The following is a 19,259-nucleotide window of genomic DNA, read 5'->3' as shown; positions in this document are numbered from 1 at the left end:
TCCTCATGCACTTATGTATGGTCACTTGTATGGTTCTAGACAAATCACTTAACCTTGCAGCCTCATTTTCCTCAAGTATAAAATGGGAATGAGGATAATAACATGTCCCTCTCAGGGCTTTTATGAAGATCAAATCAGATAAAATATGGAAAGTGTTTTGCAAACTTTAAAGCACTCTTCATAATAGTTGTTAAGCATCCTTACACACCTTCTGCATCAGGTGGAACAGGTATAGTAGAATGGCTTCATTAAAGAAGTACAATGGGATGCTCACATGATGGGAAGCATTTTTCTAGGATGAGTCTCATCTGAGATATAACGAGGAGGGAACCTTGGTGTTTTCCAGAGACAGGAACTAGAGTCAGAAAACAAAAAGCTGAAGAATGAGCTGAATGAGCTGAGAAAGGCAGTGGCTGACCAGGCCACACAGAACAACTCAACCCATGATGCCCAGGACAGCTACACTCTTCTGCTGAACCAGCTCAAGTCGGCCAATGAGGAGCTGGAGGTTCGCAAGGAAGAGGTGCTCATTCTCAGGACCCAGATTGTGAGCGCTGACCAGAGGAAGCATGCTGGCAGGAGCATGGTAAGGCATACAGCCTGGGGTGGAGCCAAAAGATTGGATAATGGATAAGGTTGGGCTTATTCCCTGTTGACTTTCCCTTCCTATTGAGCCATGACTATCCCATAATACTTAAGACTTAAGGAAGGGAGCTCTGATTTCACAGACTCTTGCCTTGGGATCCTTCCTGAATGAGCTGGAGACCTTTCAAGGTCTCTACAGACTCTAGAAGGAGGATTTAAGGTTATGAATGGTGGCAACTAGGACCATACATGGTGTATAAAGCCTGTGTAGCTCCAATCTTCAGACTGGAAGAACCCAAAGGAAAATGGCTTTATGTTCAAGAAACCCAACTAATCATTATTTTTTTTTCTTTTGCCTTGGATTATATCTTTCTTTTTCAATTCCATTTTCCTTTTAGGGGAAAAATTTGTTAACTTTATTTTAAAACTCTAGGTGCCTACTGCCTGGCCTGTGTATTGGCACAGTGAGGGGTCATTTCTCCTCCCTTTTTCTATTTCCCTCCTTGGCATGGGAAATCCACCTCAGCTTCTAAGACTTAATGGTTGAGGAATGGAATGGAGTTGAGCAAGAACTAATTCAGGGAGAGATGGGAAGAGATGAGGGGTTGGAGGTCAGGCAACTTGTTCTATGCCCTGGAGTCAGTTGAGCAAAAAGAAACTAGGAATAGGGAAGAGATGGGTGTGAAGGAATGAGCAGTTGTGGCCCCAATTTTCACCTGTATCTTAAGCTCCTGATCTCAAGTTCTTTACAGGGAGACCTCAAATATATCCTTAAGATACTTCATAACAAAGAAGACTTGAAGGGAGGCAAGAAAGGGAATCTTTCTGAAAGAGCCAGGAAATTAACACAGCGATATCCAACCTTTTCATTTCCTTCTCCGAGTTTTGCTTTTAAAAAGAGGAAGGGGGGCTATTTATTGTATTCCATAGATGAATATTACCTTTTAAAGTAGCATAATAGAAAAGTACTTGTCCTCCCCACCAAACAAAGTATACTCAGCACTCTTCCTAGAGGAACAGTCTTACTTAAGTTTGTCTTATTTAAAATATAAGAGTTCATATTTTTCTGAAGTTTTCACTTAACCATATGCTTATATGTAGAGTTTAAATTCTGTGACAGCCAAGTCAACTTTATTTGTCTTGGTCTGTCACATTTCTCTCTAGGAGCCAAACATTAATGCCCGAACTAGTTGGCCCAACAGTGAAAAGCATGTGGACCAAGAAGATGCCATTGAAGCCTATCATGGGGTCTGTCAGACAAATAGGTAAGTCCTATCTCCCAGGAGAAAGAATGGAAATACTTTAGTTCAGACAGACATTACACTTTCACCAAGTACTGGTTCCATGCACATTGTGCCAAGTGTTGTGATGGATAGGAGAGGAAGGAAAATAGTCTTGTCTTCAGGGAATTTTTAGTCTAGTTGGAGAAAGACGTGTATACATGAAACAACCAGAGCTCCACTGATACATAGTGGGGGAAAAGAGCTTCCCTGTAAAGCTGAGGAGGAGGGGCAAAGAACTCTTTGGCAACACCTAGTTGGCTCTTTGGCTCAATTGAGCTCTTCCGAGAGGGTAAAGATGATTCCTGAGGATTCTTTCCAAGTTCATGTGTTCTGTTCTTTCTGTGCTAACCCCAGCTGGTGCTGTGTTACATGATAGGTACTAGAGATATAAAACAAAAGAGAAATAGTCTGACTTTATAAAGAGACCTGGTTTGCAATAAGCATGTAGATAAGTAAACAGCCATGTGGGAAAAGTGTATTCACACTGAAAGAAAGATCTATTGAGGATCACAGAAGACTCCACAGGGTATTTAAGAGGTGGGATATGCCTTAAAAAAAGATAAAGATTGTACAAGGCAGAAAAGAAGAGGAAATACATTACAAGGATGAGAGATAGCAGTTGTGAAGCCACAGAGATGAAAGTGAAATGCTGAGCTCAAAGCATAGAATGGAATTTATTTTCTTTAAAGAAAAAAAAAAATATATATATATATGTATGTATACATGTAGATATATACATATACATACACATATATATTTATTTTAACACTCTTCTCTTTTAAAGGGAAGGAGGGAGGGAGGGAGGGAAGGAAAGAGAAAGGGAGGGAGGAAGGAAAGGAGGAAGGAAGGAAGGAAGGAAGGAAGGAGAGAGGAGGGAAGAAGGGAAAGTTGCACTTATTTCTTGCTGGAAGGAAGTTTTCATCGTGAGTCCTTTGGAATTGTCTTGGATCATTGAATTGATCAGAGTGGTCTAGTGGTCCAGTTTTTTTTCATTACAGCACTGGTGGTACTGTACAATGATCTTCCCTAGTTCTTCACACTTCACTTTGTATCAAGCTGTATGTGTTCGTATATTTCGTCCCCTTCCACCAATTCTTATAGCACAATAATACTTCATCACAATCATATGCTACAAGTTGTTTAACCATTCCCCAATGGATGAGCATCCCCTTAATTTCCAATTCTTTGCCAATCCAAAATAGCTACTATAAATATTTTTATGCATATAGGTCCTTTTTCTTTTCCTTTGATATCTTTGATACACAAAGTGTTTTTTATTTTTTATTATTTTTATTATATATATATGTTATTATTAATATTTATTATTACTTATTTTTTATATTTGATTCTTTTTTTTTCTTCAGGGTCTTACATATTTTTATTTGTTTTCTTTTTTGTTTATTATAGCTTTTTATTGACAAAACATATGCATGGGTAATTTTTCAACATTGACCCTTGCAATAACTTCTGTTCCAACTTTTCCCATCCTTCCCTCCACTCTCTCCCCTAGATGGCAGGTAGTCCCACACATGTTAAATATGTTAAATAAGTATAAGACAGTATTAGTATTGCTGAAGCAAAGGATATGCACACTTTGCCTTTTGGGCATACTTCCAAATTGTTCTCCTGAATGTTTGGAGAGAACTTTACCAACAGTTTGTTAGTGTGCCATTTTTTCTCATCCCCTCCAGCATTTGTCATTTTCAATAGGTGTGAGATGGTCCCTCAGAATTTTTTTAATTTGCATTTTTCTAATCAATATTGATTTAGAGCATTCTTTCATATGACTTTAGATACCTTTTATTTCTTCTGAAACTGCTTGTTTATATCCCTTGATCATTTATCAATTGGGGAATAGCTCTAGTTCCCTATATATTTGAGAATTGAAGCCTTTATCAGAGAAACTTACTGTAAGTTTTTTTTATATGTTACTTCATTATCTATAGTCATTGTCTATAGTATCTATTAGCAAATTGTAATTTTCCTGATTATCTCTTTCAGTTAGGTCTATTTTTGCTCTTGCTTTGTCTGAGATCATGATCACTTCTCCTGACTTTTAATTTTGTGTGTGTTTATTTTTCAAGTATGTCTTGTATAAACAACAATGAATTCTGGTTTCTAAGCCATTCTACTATCTGTTTCTGTTTTATGGGTAAACTCATACCATTCATAATTACAATTGCTATGTATTTCCCTACATCCTTTTTTCCTCTATTTATCTTCTCTCTTCTCTGTCCCTCCTCAAAAGTCTGTTTTCCTTCTAACAAGTGACTTCCTTAATCTTCCCTCTCTTTTATCATGCCCTCTCCCTCTCTTATCCCTTTCTCTTCCTACTTCCCAATTGAGTAAGATAGATTTCCATAACCAAGTGAGTGTGAATGTTGCTCTTTCCTTGTTGAAAGAATTCTACTAAGAATGAGGTTTAAGCATTTCCCACCATTTCCCCCTCCACTATGGAAATCTCTTCTTTGCCACACACACCTTTTTTATAAGAGAAAATTTTCCCTCTCCCTTTCTCATTCCTGCCATTATATCCCTATTTTTCATTCCTTCATTTTTTTAGATCATACTAATACAATCAACTCACATTATGTTCTCTGCCTATGTAGGCTCTTTCTTAAGAGTTACATGTATCATCTTTCCATATGGGAATGTAAATAATTTGTTGAGTTCCTTATGATTACTTTTTTATATTTACCTTTTTATGCTTCTCTTGAGTCTTGTATTTGAGTGTCACATTTTCTATTCAGCTCTCCCATATTTTCATCTGGAATGCCTGAAGGTATTCTATTTCACTGAATGTTCACTTTTTCCTTGAAGGATTGTACTCAGTTTTATTGGGCAGATTGTTTTTGGTATTAATCCTAACTCCTTTGCCTTTTGGAATACCATATTCCAAGCCCTCTTCTCCTTTAACATGAAAACTGATAATTCTTGTGTATTCCTGACTGTGACTACACAATATCTGGGTTGTTTCTGTCTGGCTACTTGCAATATTTTCTCCTTGACTAGGGAGCTCTGGAATTTGAGAATTTCTTTTAGGAGATGATTGATGGATTCTTTGATTTTTCTAGTCTACCTTTTAGATTTAAGATGTTAGAGCAGTTTTCCTTTATAATTTCTTGAAATGGGCTCTTTTTCTGAACATGGCTTGGATAGATCAATAATTCTTAAATTATCTCTCCTCAGTCTATTTTCCAAGTCAGTTGTTTTTCCAGTTATATATTTTACATTCTTTTCCTTCGACTTTATTTTATTGTTTGGGTTTTTTGATGTCTGAAGTAGTCATTAGCTTCCATTTGCCCAATTCTAATTTCCAAGGAATCATTTTCTTTAGTGAGTTTTTGTACCTCTTTTTGCATTTGACCAATTTGCTTTTTAAAGAGTTTTCTTCACTGATTTTTGTACCTTTTTTTCTTAACCATTAGACCAATTGTGATATTTTCTTCAATATATCAAGCTAATTCTCTTTTCATAAGTTTCTTGTATTACTCTCTTCTTTTGTCAATTTTTCTTCTATACTCTTGTCTCTTTCTTTAAAACTTCAAGGAATTCCTGTGGGGTTTGGGTCCAATTAGCGGTTTTTCTTTGAGACTTTTTTTTATGGTCAAGTTCTTTTTTTTAATTGTTTGCTAATTTTTCCATTCTATTTCTTGGCTTTGAACTTTATGTTAATAGTCAGCTCTGCTCCCTTGGGGATTGGGGAGATATTGTTCTGAGTTTTAGGCTTTTTTATACTACTATTTTTCAAAGTTGTTTGTCTTTATAATGTTATTTCAGAATAAATTTGTCTCTTGGTTCTATCACTTTGCTCTGCATTAGTTTATAATATCTTTCTAGGTTTCTCAAACTGTGTGATTTATCATTCTCTTTCATCAGCACAATAGTATTCTATTATATTTATATACCGTAATTTGTTCAGCCTTTCCTCAATTGATGGACATCCTCTCAGTTTCCATTTCTTGTTTAATAAATCCTCATTGCCTGAAAAGTCAATTTATTTAGATTTCAAAATAGATTGTCAAATCCTTGTTTCCCCAAGGTTTTGTTTAATCAAGGGTTAAAGCAAGAGAGATTTACTCTCTGAGAAAGATGGGATCCTTGGAGCAAAATGGCCTGGGGAATTAGCACAGAGCTGGATTCCAACATTTTTTTAATCCCAGCTTTGACATCTGTGCCAGCCCTGGGGCCTGCATGGAATAATTAATCCCTATAAAGGCATTTCTTTCAAATGGGACTGAAACCTTGCTCAAGGTTATATAAAATCAAAGAATCAGATAGTCTACAGGTATTGATGGCAAGCATGGCAAAGTGACTGAAATACAGGAATTAGAATTGGGAAGATCAGAGTTGAAATTCTAATTCTGATCCTTATTTGCTATGGACTTGTAGAGATAAAGCTGAACTTGGAATCAGGATGACCAAGCTTGAATGTGCCTCTGACACTTACTAGTTTTATAATTTTATTTTAATGTATATGCTGCTGAAGCGAGCACACTAGTAGTTTTATAATTATGGCAAGTTGTTTCACCTGTCTGAGCCTCAGTTCTCATCTGTAAAATAGAGTTCTGAGGCCGCTTCAGTTCGAAATCTATTCTAATCAATCCTTCTAAATATCTGTCTTTTCATCTATGAAATGTAGCTCCTTCCCCATGAGGTTTTGGTGAAATTCTGACAAGAAAGAGTATGAGTTTAAATTTCTTTGCAACATTGTAAAGTGCTATACAAAAACCAGCTGTTATTGTATGCTTTTAATACCAGGTATTCAAAATCCATAAGAATGTGGAATATGTCATTATTATGAGGTTCTTTTTGGTGCAAATAATAAATTTCCTTATATGATCCCACATATTTAAATCTGTACTGTTTTCACAGTTGTAATCACATGAAATATGGTAACTTATTCTAGTCCAGTAGAAATATTCAGTGCAAATTTGAATAACATAATTACTTCTTGAGATTTGTTATTTGTACTAATTGGACCCTAGCTATAAATGAAGGAGTGAACCTTACCTTAGCACAATTCACTTGTATATAATGGTTTTATTTTCTAAAAATATTTTGTTTTTCTAAATATATGCAAAGATAGCTTTCAACATTCATCTTTGCAAAACCTTGTGTTCCAAATTTTTCTCCCTCTTTCTCTCTACCCCCTCCCATAGACAGCAAGCAATCCAATCTACGTTAAACGTGCAATTCTTCTAAACATATTTCATTATTTGTCATGCTGCACAAGAAAAATCAGATCAAAAGATAAAAAAGAAAAAAAAAGACAAACAAACAAGCCACCACAAGAACAAAAGTGAAAATACTATGCTTTAATCCACATTCAGTCTTCATAGTTTTCTCTCTGCGTATGGATGGCTCTTTCCATCCCAAGTCTATTGGAATTGCTTTGAATCATTTCATTGTTGAAAAGAGCCAAGTCCATTACAGTTGGTCATCACATAATCTTGTCGTTGCTGTATACAGTGGTCTCTTGGTTGAAATAATAAAGTTTTAGAGCTGGAAGTACATTTGAGGAAAAGCCAAACATGAAGAGAATTAGTCTAGTACCAGGAATAGGTCTGTAGTCTGAGCATCTTAACTTAATTCACTGGTCTTTCCACAATGATCCCTAGTCATGATTTTTCCAAAGAATGGCAATGATAAATGTATTCTTTTTTTTTTTTTTAATTATTTATTTAATATTTTCCCCAGTTACATTTAAAACATTTTTTAACATTTTTTTTTTAATTTTTGAGTTCTAGGCTTTCTCCCTTATCCCTACCCACAATTAAGAAACTGTATATGAAGTTATGAAAAACATTTCCAGAAAAGTCAAGTTAGATGAATTTATTCTTAAAGAAATAAAATCATTCTCAAAGGTGGGGGAGAGATGTAGACAGAGGGGGGAAGAGAAGGAGAGAAATCGAGGGAGAAAGAAAGGGAGAGAAGGACGGAGAACACAGAAAAAACTGAAGGTGAATCTCTCGAGTTTTAAACGAAGATCCAGATTTAGTCATTTTAAATTATCGTGGGCCAAGATAAAAGTACTTAGATGATAAAAACTTCTTATGTGCTTGGTCCTGACAAATCAGCAGTGACATCCCCCTAATCTTCAGAGGCTTGCTGTTATCAGTTTCCTTTTTATTACCTCCAAACACCTGGCAGGATGCCAAGCTTCAACACTGTATTTTCTCAAGGTCAGTTTAATATCCTGAATTTGTGTCTTTCTTAGTAATTCCCTAGTAATAATGATGATGATGATAAAATTTAAAATAGCTTCTATTATAGTTAAAATAATTCAATTCTCAGTAAGCCCAGCCCACAAATTAGAAATGAATAATCTCTGAGATGGAGTTAAAATAGGAACTATTTATATTACCCCCCCCCAAAAAAAAAGGTGAAGAATAGGTTTCCCAGTGATTGGGTGCCTTTCAGGTAGCTGTGGGGTATTTTGTCTCCAAGCCAACCTAGCATATCTGCCTTGAAGTGGAAAGAAGTTTATGACTGCCTTGGTGCTCAGAGAGGGAGAACAAGCAGATGCATAAAATGGCAGAAATCTGATAACATCGCCTAATGATTTCTTGGATTCCTTCCCAGGAGGGCAACTCACTATGCTAAGGCTGCTCTCAGCAAACCCAAGGTTCTTTAAAAAGAAGAGGAATTTATTTTTTCCTAAATACAGCTCCCTCTTCCACATTATAGAATTTTATGTTTTAAACATAATGTGTGTGCTGTGTAAGTGTATAAGGAACTTTTTCCCCCCTAACATTGATGTTTATACTCCCATAGAGAATCTCTATTGATCCTTGTATCTCTATCTTTCCCACCAATTTATAGACCTGGGAAAGAGAAAGCTAGGTTTTACAACTTCATTTAGAACTAGTTGGGGAAATGCCAAAGAAGTTATGATATATGAAAGTGATGGAAAACTATTGTGCTGTAAAAATGATGAAAGGGATACTTGCATCAATTCTGGGAAGACTTGTATGAATTGATATGGAAAATAAAGTGAGCAGACCAAAGAGAATAATCTACACATTAACAATAATTATGAAGTTAACTAACTGTGAAAAGATTTAGTATACCTCAGATCAAATCAGTGATCCACCACAACTCCAAAGGACTTATGTTAAAAAAAAAAAAAAAATTACTTAACTCACCTCCAAATAAAGGACTCATAGACTCAGAGTTTAAATTGAAACATTTTCCTTTTTATTTTCTTGCCTTTTGTTTTTCTTTGAAACATGGCTAATGGGAAAACATGAAGATAGGTATAAATATTATGTTTCTTGCTTTCTCAATAAGTGGGGCAAAGGTGGAGAGAGGTAGAAAATGTGTGAACTGACAATAAAAATTAAATTATATTTTAAATGTGTGGAAAAAGGAATTAATTTAGGAACAATTATGAATACAAGCATAGTATTTTGGAGAGAGAGTTGGCCAGGTCAGGAAGCTCTGGGCTGAAATCATTTCAAATACTATCTCTGTGACCTGGGTCAAGAAACTTGAGTTGAATTTTTGAAATGGGGTCTTGAAATGAGATATTGAAAACAAAATCTTTCTTGATCTACTCACATCTATCTTTCCCTCCCTCTACTTCACCACCATTTATAGAATTCAGGAAGGAAAAAAGCCAAAATTAAAATTCATCTGTAAAATAAGAATAGATTAGTTTATCCCTTTAAACTCCAAAATCTATAATCTTGTGGTCTGGATCATTTTATATTGTATTGGAAACTAAGGCACAGCGAGAGGGAAATAACTTGTTCTTTTTTTAAAAAAAAATAATAATCTTTTTTTTTCAATTAACAAGAACTTTTTTTGGAGGCAATCATGATTGAGTGACTTGCCCAGACTCATACAGCTAGTACATGTCTGAGTTCAGATTTGAACTCAAGTCCTTCTGATTCCAGGATCAGTTGTTCTATCCACCGTACCATGTATTTGACCTAAAAATTTTTTTAAATTAAAAATTAATAAAACTTGATCAAGATCCCTCAGAGTTAGGAGCAGAATTAAACAAGAACTGAACTTCTCATTCAGTGTTCATTCTACTGGGTCACCTTTCCAACTCAATTTTGCCAGAGTGGAGAAACCCCATAAGGTTTAGCATAGTGACTATGCTAACATGGCCCCAGGACAGCAGAGTAATCTATGTAAAAAACAGCTGTTGATTCCTTGCTCTCTAGTACACGTATGCATAGCACATATATGTGTGTGGTACATGCATTCATGATATGTTTATGCATGATCTATACACAGACAATACCAGGATGTGTATACACAGTATGCAAGTATATATGATATTACACATGACTCATGTGCTGAGTGGACCTTTTCTTACTAAGCACAATTAACCTTGTTTATTAATAGGGGAGTGTTTGGAATGAAAGGGGAACTTCACTGAGATTTGACTGAAGTCTTTATGGCACATGTGTAGTTAAGTTTAGACACCAGACTAACAAACCCTGTTCAGGTTCATGTTAACTGGATAAAATGTGAGTGAATGGATCCTCTGAATTCCCAGATCTGGGTATAGAAATAATTCCTTTCACTATACCTGCTTAGACACCTTTGATTTTCTCCTGGAGTTTAAAATGCCCTAATGTTTCTGAAAAATGCTACAGTTGCCAACAACAACATATGCTTTTACTGAAAAACAGGTTGACAAGTGTTACAAATAATTTATGTGTTTTGTGACCAAGTTTGAAACTTCAGATGTCTTAGGTTCCTCATTTCACAAAATGAAGACTTCTTGTATTCCTGATGTCTTCATAAACCAGACCAGGAAATAGGGTAGAGGGAAAAAAAAGTGAAATCCATACAGGCAATTACAGAAGGTTTCTTTTTTTCTTTTTTTTTTTTTCTTTTCTTTTTTTTTTTTTTTTTTTTTTTTTTTGAGATAAGAATTTTATAATCCTGTCCTAGAAAAGACCTTGAGAGGTTGAATGCTCTAACCCCATCATCACTAAGCAGATAACATTTCAACAATAGGAGAAGTGATTGCCAGTTTTTATGTCTGTAGGGCTCCTGGGATAAAAGTTATATCACATTTTTTGCAGACCTATTCTATAATGTGTGTATTCACATTTATATAAAAGATTTTTTGGCATAGACTATAGAATCAAAAGGGCAACTAGGAGGTGCAATAGATACAGTGCTGGCTCTGAATTTAGAAAGACAAGTTCAAATGTGGCCTCAGACACCGACTAGCTGTGTGACCCTGGGCAAGTCACTTAAACCTATTTGCCTCATTTCCCTCATATGTAATATTAGCTGGAGAAGGAAATGGCACACTTCTGATCACAAAGAGTGAAAAATGACTGAAAATAAAAGTAGAATCTATGTACACATATGCATTTATATTTATATGTAAATCATTCTATATACCTATTACTATACTGTGTAATAAGAAAAGAATCTGATAATTTTAGAAAAACATGGATAGATTTGTACAAAATAATAAAGAGTTTGAGCAGAACAAAGAGAACATTGTATACAGTAACAGCAATATTGTTTTAAGAACAACTAGGTCATTCTGACCATTATAAATACCCAAATGAACAAAAATAGAACCAAAGATCTGGAAAGAAATCCTTGAGTTCATCTGAATTAAATTCTTTACTTTTCATTGAATGATCCTAGGCAAATCACTTCTCTCAGGGCCTCATTTTTCTTACATGTAAAGATAGAGAGTGAGGCCAAGTTATTTCTAATGTTCATTCTATAATTAGACTGGTCTAATTCTAACCTAAAGAATCCTTTGATGTCACTTCGGGGAAACTTATAAGGGAAGAGGACAGAAGTCCAGTTTCCTGATTTTTAGAAGAATACTGCTATCCAATCAAACTTTATTATGGTTTAAATTTGTCAAATAAATAATGTTCAATTGATGCCTGAAATATTGTCATACATGTAGAAGGCCATCAGCAAATATGAGTTGATTGATTTACTTCCCAGATTTATGCTTTTTATACTGTTTCATAGAATTGTGTTTTCTAATATACCCACTAGGTGGCATTTTAGAACAACAATAGCTTAACTAGGGAAATCAGAAAAATCTTTCTCAGTTTTTGGCTGGAAAAAAAAATCCAAAAAGCTCTTTTGTCCTTTTCACCCTTAACTTTCTCCCCATTCACTCTATCCTTTCCTTCTTCTATACCCTTCTGATGATAATCCCTTACATTGATAAATATCTGAGGCTCTGATATGTCTTGAGCCATTTCTGGGTCAGGCGTACTGAGAAGCAAATTACACTATTGAAAAATTTTGAGATTGTATAAACCTATCCAAAAAGCTGCAAGATACTTTAATCTTGCAGATGTGAAATAAAAATTAATTGTCATCACCAAAAATTAAAAGTCTAGAGTTAGAAAAGATCACAGCATCAGTCCTCCCCATCTACCCCACCTTGTTATAGATATAGAAGTTGAGGCCCTGGGAGATTGTATCTTATCTTAGTTAATAATAAAGTCAGAGGCACAGTTTAAACTTAAGTCATTTGATTCAAAACTAATGTGTCTTCTACTGTGCTGTCCTCTCAGATCTCTGCAAGACATTCTTCAGTAGGGAGAGCAAGAGTGTTCTCTTCTAGAAGGGAAAGAAGGAAAAGGGAGATGGTAGGACAATATTGTATGGATAGAATGCAGATAGCCATCTATAAGGTTTGAATGAAATAGTGCTAAAGGAAATCCCATCACCCCCCAGGTCTTGTGTGGTAGGAAGAGCAATAAGGAGAATTCAAAGAGATCTGGGCTCTGTTTGATCTTTGGGGGTTCGGTTTCCTCATTTTACTTGTCCTACTTCCCTTGAGGGGTTGTTGTGAGGACCGAGCAAGACAATGGATGTGAAATCAGTGGAATATTTCTATGCTTTATGATATCTAAGGTCACTTTTGCTTCTGAAAGTTTGTGGTCTTTCCTCCAAAGATGATCCACATTACCAGAAATTCCCAGCTATGTCATTGCTTTGAGTTAAGGAATGGCTTTGACTGAAAGACTCCAGTTAAAATATTTTACCTATAAAACATATTGCCTAGGCATTAGCACTTATTAATTTAGCTTCTTCATCTAGATGTTCTGCCAATCAATATTTCAAACTCAGTTGTCCAAAAATAACACTTATCTTTTTTCTTAAACCTGTTCTTCTTAATGACATCACTATGTCATTAAGTCAAAGTTATTACCATTCTTTTACCCTTTTTTTTTGCCCCTTTCTCCTATATTTGAATCTTTCTATGATTTGTGACTCATTCCTCTTATTGCCCATCAGTTGTTACCAAGTCCTGTTGTTTCTACTCTTGGAGTCTTTTTGTTACTCCCCTTGTCTCTACTTCCACTGTTACCACCCTAAGATCTGCCTCATTGCCACAACTCTGTACTATCCTAAGAATATCTTAACAGGTTTCTTCCCCTCCACTTTTTCCCCCTCTGTCCCATCTTCCACTTTCAGAATAACTTCCAGATCTGGTCAGACCTCTCCTCCACTAAAAAAATCTTCAATGACTTCTCATTGCCTCCTGAATATAGTCAATATTATTTTACCTGGAGCTCACAGTTCTTGCACTGTCCATATTTCTATGCTGCTTTCATTCTCTCTTCTCCATACTCTAGTAAAACCGCAATGTCTCTTTATATACCAAGTATGACACTTGTTTTTTCCATATTCATGCCTTTGCCCATACTATCCTATCTATCTATCTATCTATATCTACATATATAGATATAGATATAGATAGATAGATATCCCCTAGAATTCTCTCCTTCTCCCTCCTTACCTATAAGTCTTCTAAAGAAGAGAGAAAAATGCTCTCACCCTCCTTCTTGTCCTTAGTAATGGGTTTTGCTCCCTTGGTTCTATAAACCTCTAATGTAATGATGAATAGGGATCCTGTCAGAAAATAAGCTCCATGTTATTTTCACTTTTTTTGTTGTTTTTTTTCTTGTGGTTTGTCCCTTTTGTTCTGATTCTTCTTTTAAAACATGACTAATGTGGAAATATATTTAATATTATATATTAATTTTGATTAATATAACTAATTATATTAATGTAACTAATATAATTGATAAAATATTGAATTAATATAACATCAGATTGCTTACCAGCTTGGGAGGGAAAAAGGAAAGGTGGAAGGGAAAAATAGAAATCAAAATCTTATACAAGTGAATGTTGAAAACTAAAAAAAAAAAAAAGAAAAGCTAAAAAAAATTGTTTTAAAGAAATTTAAAAAGAAAGAGAATAAGTTCCATGAGGGCAATTACAGTGTATTATCCAATGCCTTTATTCACATCTATTGCCTCAAACCAATTGACAGTAAGTACTTTTGTAATGAATTGATCACAGAGCAGAAGTTCTGTGAATTCCTCAGCACTGATAGAGTACACCCTGTGAGAGCAGGGTGTGAGTTTGTGAGTAAGGAGAAAAGAGTAGTGGTGTGGGAATGAAAAAGTCTGGTATTCTAGGTACTATCTAGAGGTGGACAGATGGGTGGAACTGTTCAATTTTCAAATACGAGGCACTAAGTTGCTTTTTTTTGCATATAACTCTGAAGCAGTGCTTGGCATTTGGGCTGGCTAATATTCACTTGTTCTCAAAAATCTTACAATCCGAGACTGGAAAAACATAATACGAGATAGCCACTCTCTGCACAAAAGACACCAGATTGTTGCATGCATTCCTCTTTTTTTTATTATTTAAGCAGTGCCAGATTGTCTCAAAATCATTAACGTCATGAATCTGTAGGTGGTGAGGTAGTGGTGAATCATTCTGTCTTCCTGCTTGGGATTCTAAATCATTTGCTATATCATCTCGAGTACTCCCATCCCCTCTATCCACCGAGGAAGTGGACTCTTTCCTCTGTATTTTGGCTTTGCAAGCTTTCCTTGCTCTCTTTCTCTCCTTGGGCCTTGGTCATTCAGGTAAATGCAACTGTGTGTATCTGTGTGTGTATGTGTGTGTGTGTATAGGCTTTCATTGTGCTTTGGGAGTTTATCCATCCTCCTCCTCATTAGGGCTGATTCCCAGAGGTACCACAAATAAGTTACCCTTTTCTTCATCTCTGGTGATGTGTTTGCCCTGCGTGGTTTATTTGCAGTAATCATAGGTGACGATAACAGGAGGTACGGAAGGTCTGTTCCCCACATGGTTAACTAGACATAGAAACAAAGAGACTGATAATTCCCCAGGTTTTGTCAGGCATTTGAGAGGGATGAGATAAGATAATGATCTTATCTTTCACTTACCTGAATGCTATCCTTCCATCTGTGCCCTTCCTTCCTTTATTTTTGAATCATAGCTGGGCTCGCTGGGCTTTCTTAACTTTCCTTTCTGATATATCTGTCTAACTATCTCTCTTTTCTATCTACTGGTTTCCTTTTTTTTTTTTCTCCTGTCCTTTATTTCTAGCAAGACTGAGGACTGGGGATATTTGAATGAAGATGGAGAACTCGGCTTAGCCTACCAAGGCCTAAAGCAAGTTGCCAGGTCAAATAATCTTGTTTCCTTCCTGCTTTTGCTCTGCCTGTTATGTCTGTTCAGCTACTTGCTCTGGCTTTATATTAACAAAAATAGAAGTAGGGCTGTGGGTTACCCACTAAGACTTTTTACATGCTTGGTGTCTCAGTCCTGTTCTCACTGTTCTTTTTGTGGCAAAGCTAGAGCTTCCATATGAACAGCGAAACCATGGGAGTCTCAGTACTTTATATTTGTCCAGAGCTGGAGTGGATTTTTGTTTTGTTTTGGTTTAATTTTTTGCAAGGTAATTAGGGTTAAGTGACTTGCCTAAGATCACACAGCTAGTAAGTGTTGTGTCTGAGAAGTACCTAATGCTGGATTTGAACTCAACTCCTGACTTTAGAGCTGGTGCACTATCTAGCTGCCCCCCTACCCCCCAGAGCTAGAGTCTTTTCTAAGAAATTCCATATATATTTTCTCCTTTAACTTTTATAACCTCCTGGTAGAGGCAGGATGTACATTTTCACTCCCATTTTATATGAATAAACTGAGGACCAGAAAGGATAAATAACTTTGCCCAACCTCACACAGATGGTGTTAGAGCTGAGATTAAGAAATCCAATTTTTCAATTTTTAAGATATAATTTTTATCATAAACTTAAGCAGTTTCCACGATAGTCATCAAATAAACAAGAGACAAGAAGGAGAATTGGAATTGAAATCAATAGAAACATGGGTTTTAATTTCTTTGACCCATGATAGCTATGTGATATGGGCAAGCTGCTGAATATCTCTAATTCCATCTCTCTTTTGTAAGAATAAGTCTAATAACTTGTGTGGTGCTCACCTCATAAAATGGTTATGAGTATCAAATGGGAAAGTGAACATAATGCATTTGTAAAATTTAAAGCAACTATTTTATCAATAGCAAATAATAACTATTGTTACTATCAAAATAAGGAATAAAATCATGTATAAATTATTTGTAATCTGTCAAGAAGGTAATGTTCATTTTAGCAAAAGAGTGACAAAAATATCTTATTTATTATGTGCCCTTCTGTTCATTTTTCCATCTGTGTTAAATTTTATTGCTCTCAAATTACAGTTAGTAGTGTACAAAAGAGGCAGCAAGGAATGGCCCAGGGAACGGGGTGCTAGACAGACTGGAGCCAGGAATGCCATATGACCCCAGGCAAATAATTGAACCTCACTAAGCCTCAGTTTCCTTATTTATAAAATGGGGATAAAAGCACCTTCCTCTAAGAATTGTTGTGAAAATTGAATCAAATAATCTACATAAAGCCCTCCCTAAACCTTAAAGCACTGTGTAATTGTGAAGAATTGTAATAGTTCTGTACTGGTCCCATTTTCTTTGCACTACTCTTGTTGTTTAAGCATTCTAGTCATGGTTGACTCTTGGTAACCTCATTTGGGTTTCCTTGGCAGAGATAATGGAATAGTTTATCACTTCCTTCTCCAGCTCATTTTACAGATGAGGAAACTGAGGCAAACTGGGTGAAGAGATTTATTTAGGGTCACACAGCTAATAAGTTGTGAGGTCTTCTTGATTCCAGGCCTGGTGCTTTATCCATTGTACCACCAAGCTGTCCCTCACCATAGCAATTTGAGTCCCATATTATGCAGTAATTAGTTTAAAGGCTATTTCGTAGAAAACAGATTTTTATCTAACCAAAGACTTTGAACAGCCTTCTGGAGCCTACTGTGATGGAGACAAATCCCTTTGGGTAACCTCAAGAAGGCTCTTTTAGCTTTCTTTCCCTTTAACAGATATTCTAAAACTGAATTAGGCTTTCACATGTGGACAGAAAGACTTTGGAGAATCTCTAGATGTGAGGGAAGGAAAAGATGATTTCTCATCACCTAGAACCAAGGTGATGAGAGAGATGTCATTTCTGTTGAAGCCTCTTCTGCCTTTCCTCAGGAGCCTGGTCAATTGGCTACAGTTGTAGAGAGGATGTTTAAGTGGGTGGAGAGACCAATCAACACCAACCATTTAACTCCCATGAAGTGGGAATTTACAGCCTTTCATTCCTTTCAACTTCATGGTATTCAGTTATCTTTTTCTTCATGAGAGGTACCCTAACCTTAAGAGCTGACACTTTCCAGCAACTGACCTGAAACAGTAGAATAATTCAACCTGTAAATCCCCACTCTATACCATTTCATGGGAGTTAAGTGGTTGGTGTTGATTCATCCCTCCAATTTCCAAAATTCTCAAATAGCAAGAAACTACTCCCAGTATGAAGTCTGTGTGCTAATTTTCCAGACACTTATGACTCCAAAAGTCCCTGGAAACATCTCCTACTTCACACAGTAAATGGTTGTCTTATATAAATGCTATTGTATCTTTGCCCCCTGAAATGTGGTAGAATGGAGTAGGGCACTATAGTTAGACTCAAGAAGACCTGTATTCAAATACTACCTTGGGTATTTACTAACTTCATAACCCTTAGCAAGTCTTTTCCCTTATAGTACTACATACAGTTTTTTCATCTATAAAACAGACATGTTAGAATTAATGTCTGGCCTCTAGAGTCTCTTCCAAGTCTTAATTTATTATGCTCTGATATATACATGTAGGCCAGTCTTTATCATATTCATTTCAAGTATTTATGACATATTACACTATACATGATACTATGCTAGAGACTGGCTGTGTTTTTTCCTTATATCCTGAAGAAAGCTAGAAGATAGATTTGTATCTAGTAAGTTCTGAGCTATGTTTGGAACACAAATCTATCTAAAATATTGGCATTTTATATGAATAATAAATACTGGATATTTTAGAGTAAAACTAGAGCTCCACAGTCTGTTTCCTTGGTTTTTTGTCATCACTCTTAAGGTGTGAGTCTGAAGAAACAGTGATCAAATATGTTAGCATGCAAAGGGAAGGGACATCCTTCCTTAATCATCATGAAATCCTCATCCTCATTCACTAAACAATAAAAGATTACATTTATATTGCTGTAAATGAAGCTTAAAGTGCTTTATGGTTACATATGCCTTCTCAATTGAACCTCATGAAAAATTTGTGAAAAGAATATAAAAATTATTCCTATTTTACAGATAAGGAAATTGAGGCTCATTGAAGTTAAGTGAATTACCCAACATCACACCACTATCAAGTGATAGATCTGAGACTTTCGGGTCAGAGCTCATTACACTATGTTACTTCCCAAAGAGTAGTGCTCTGCCAGTCACACAGTTAACTAGAATCTAGCACCCCAATGTTTTTTCCTTTCTCCTAGTTACTCTAATCTAGATCCCTCAGCCTCTAACAAACCAGTTAATGTTCTTAGTTCACCCTGAACTTTCTTTACCAACAATTTTTTTCCAAATTTTTAAAAGTATATCTATGCAAGCAGAGGATGTTAGGGGATAGAGGAACAAATATTCAATTTTTTTTTCAAAATTTTGTGATGATTACAGTGAAAAGAGTAAGCACAATTTTTCAGTAATATTTTATTTTTCCAAATACATGCAAAAATAGTTTTCAACATTCACTTTTGTTAAACCTAGTGTTCCAAACTTCTCTTTCAAGACAATAAACAATCCAGATATGTGCAGTTCTTCTAAACCTCTTTCCATTTATGTCATGCTACACAAGAAAAAATCAAAGGGAAAAAACATGAAAAAAACTAAGCAAACAAATAACAGCATAACAGCAAAAAAAGATAAAAATACTATTCAGCCTAAGTATAGAGATGGCACTTTCCATCGCAAATCTATTGGTATTGCTTTGAATCACCTCATTGTTGGAGAGAGCCAAGTCCATCACAGTTGATCATCACATAATCTTGTTGTTGTGTACAATGTTCTCTTGGTTCAAGAGCAAGTAGTTTGGAGGCAGTAGTCCTGGATTTAAATCCCAACTCTGACCCTTCCTAACTGTGTGATCTTGGACAAGTAGCTTTGGACTTGCCACATCTG

General features: G+C 35.7%; 1 protein-coding gene across 2 annotated transcripts in view; it reads left to right on the top strand.

Moving 5' to 3' along the window:
* The window catches only part of MYO5B (myosin VB), a 500,991-nt gene that overhangs the window by 449,264 nt on the left and 32,468 nt on the right, over positions 1-19,259 (top strand). Inside the window, exons 28-30 of one of the 2 annotated variants that reach the window (XM_074279362.1) lie at positions 347-586; positions 1,750-1,850; positions 15,261-15,338. In XM_074279362.1, the coding sequence (XP_074135463.1) occupies positions 347-586; positions 1,750-1,850; positions 15,261-15,338 (419 nt within the window). The remainder of the gene's footprint in view (positions 1-346; positions 587-1,749; positions 1,851-15,260; positions 15,339-19,259) is intronic. The other variant, XM_074279363.1, reaches the window with a different exon arrangement.

Source organism: Sminthopsis crassicaudata, chromosome 1 (assembly GCF_048593235.1).
Source record: "Sminthopsis crassicaudata isolate SCR6 chromosome 1, ASM4859323v1, whole genome shotgun sequence".
NCBI classification, from domain to species: domain Eukaryota; kingdom Metazoa; phylum Chordata; class Mammalia; order Dasyuromorphia; family Dasyuridae; genus Sminthopsis; species Sminthopsis crassicaudata.
Note: the sequence above shows the minus strand (reverse complement) of the source record. Positions and strands in the feature narration are given on the sequence as shown.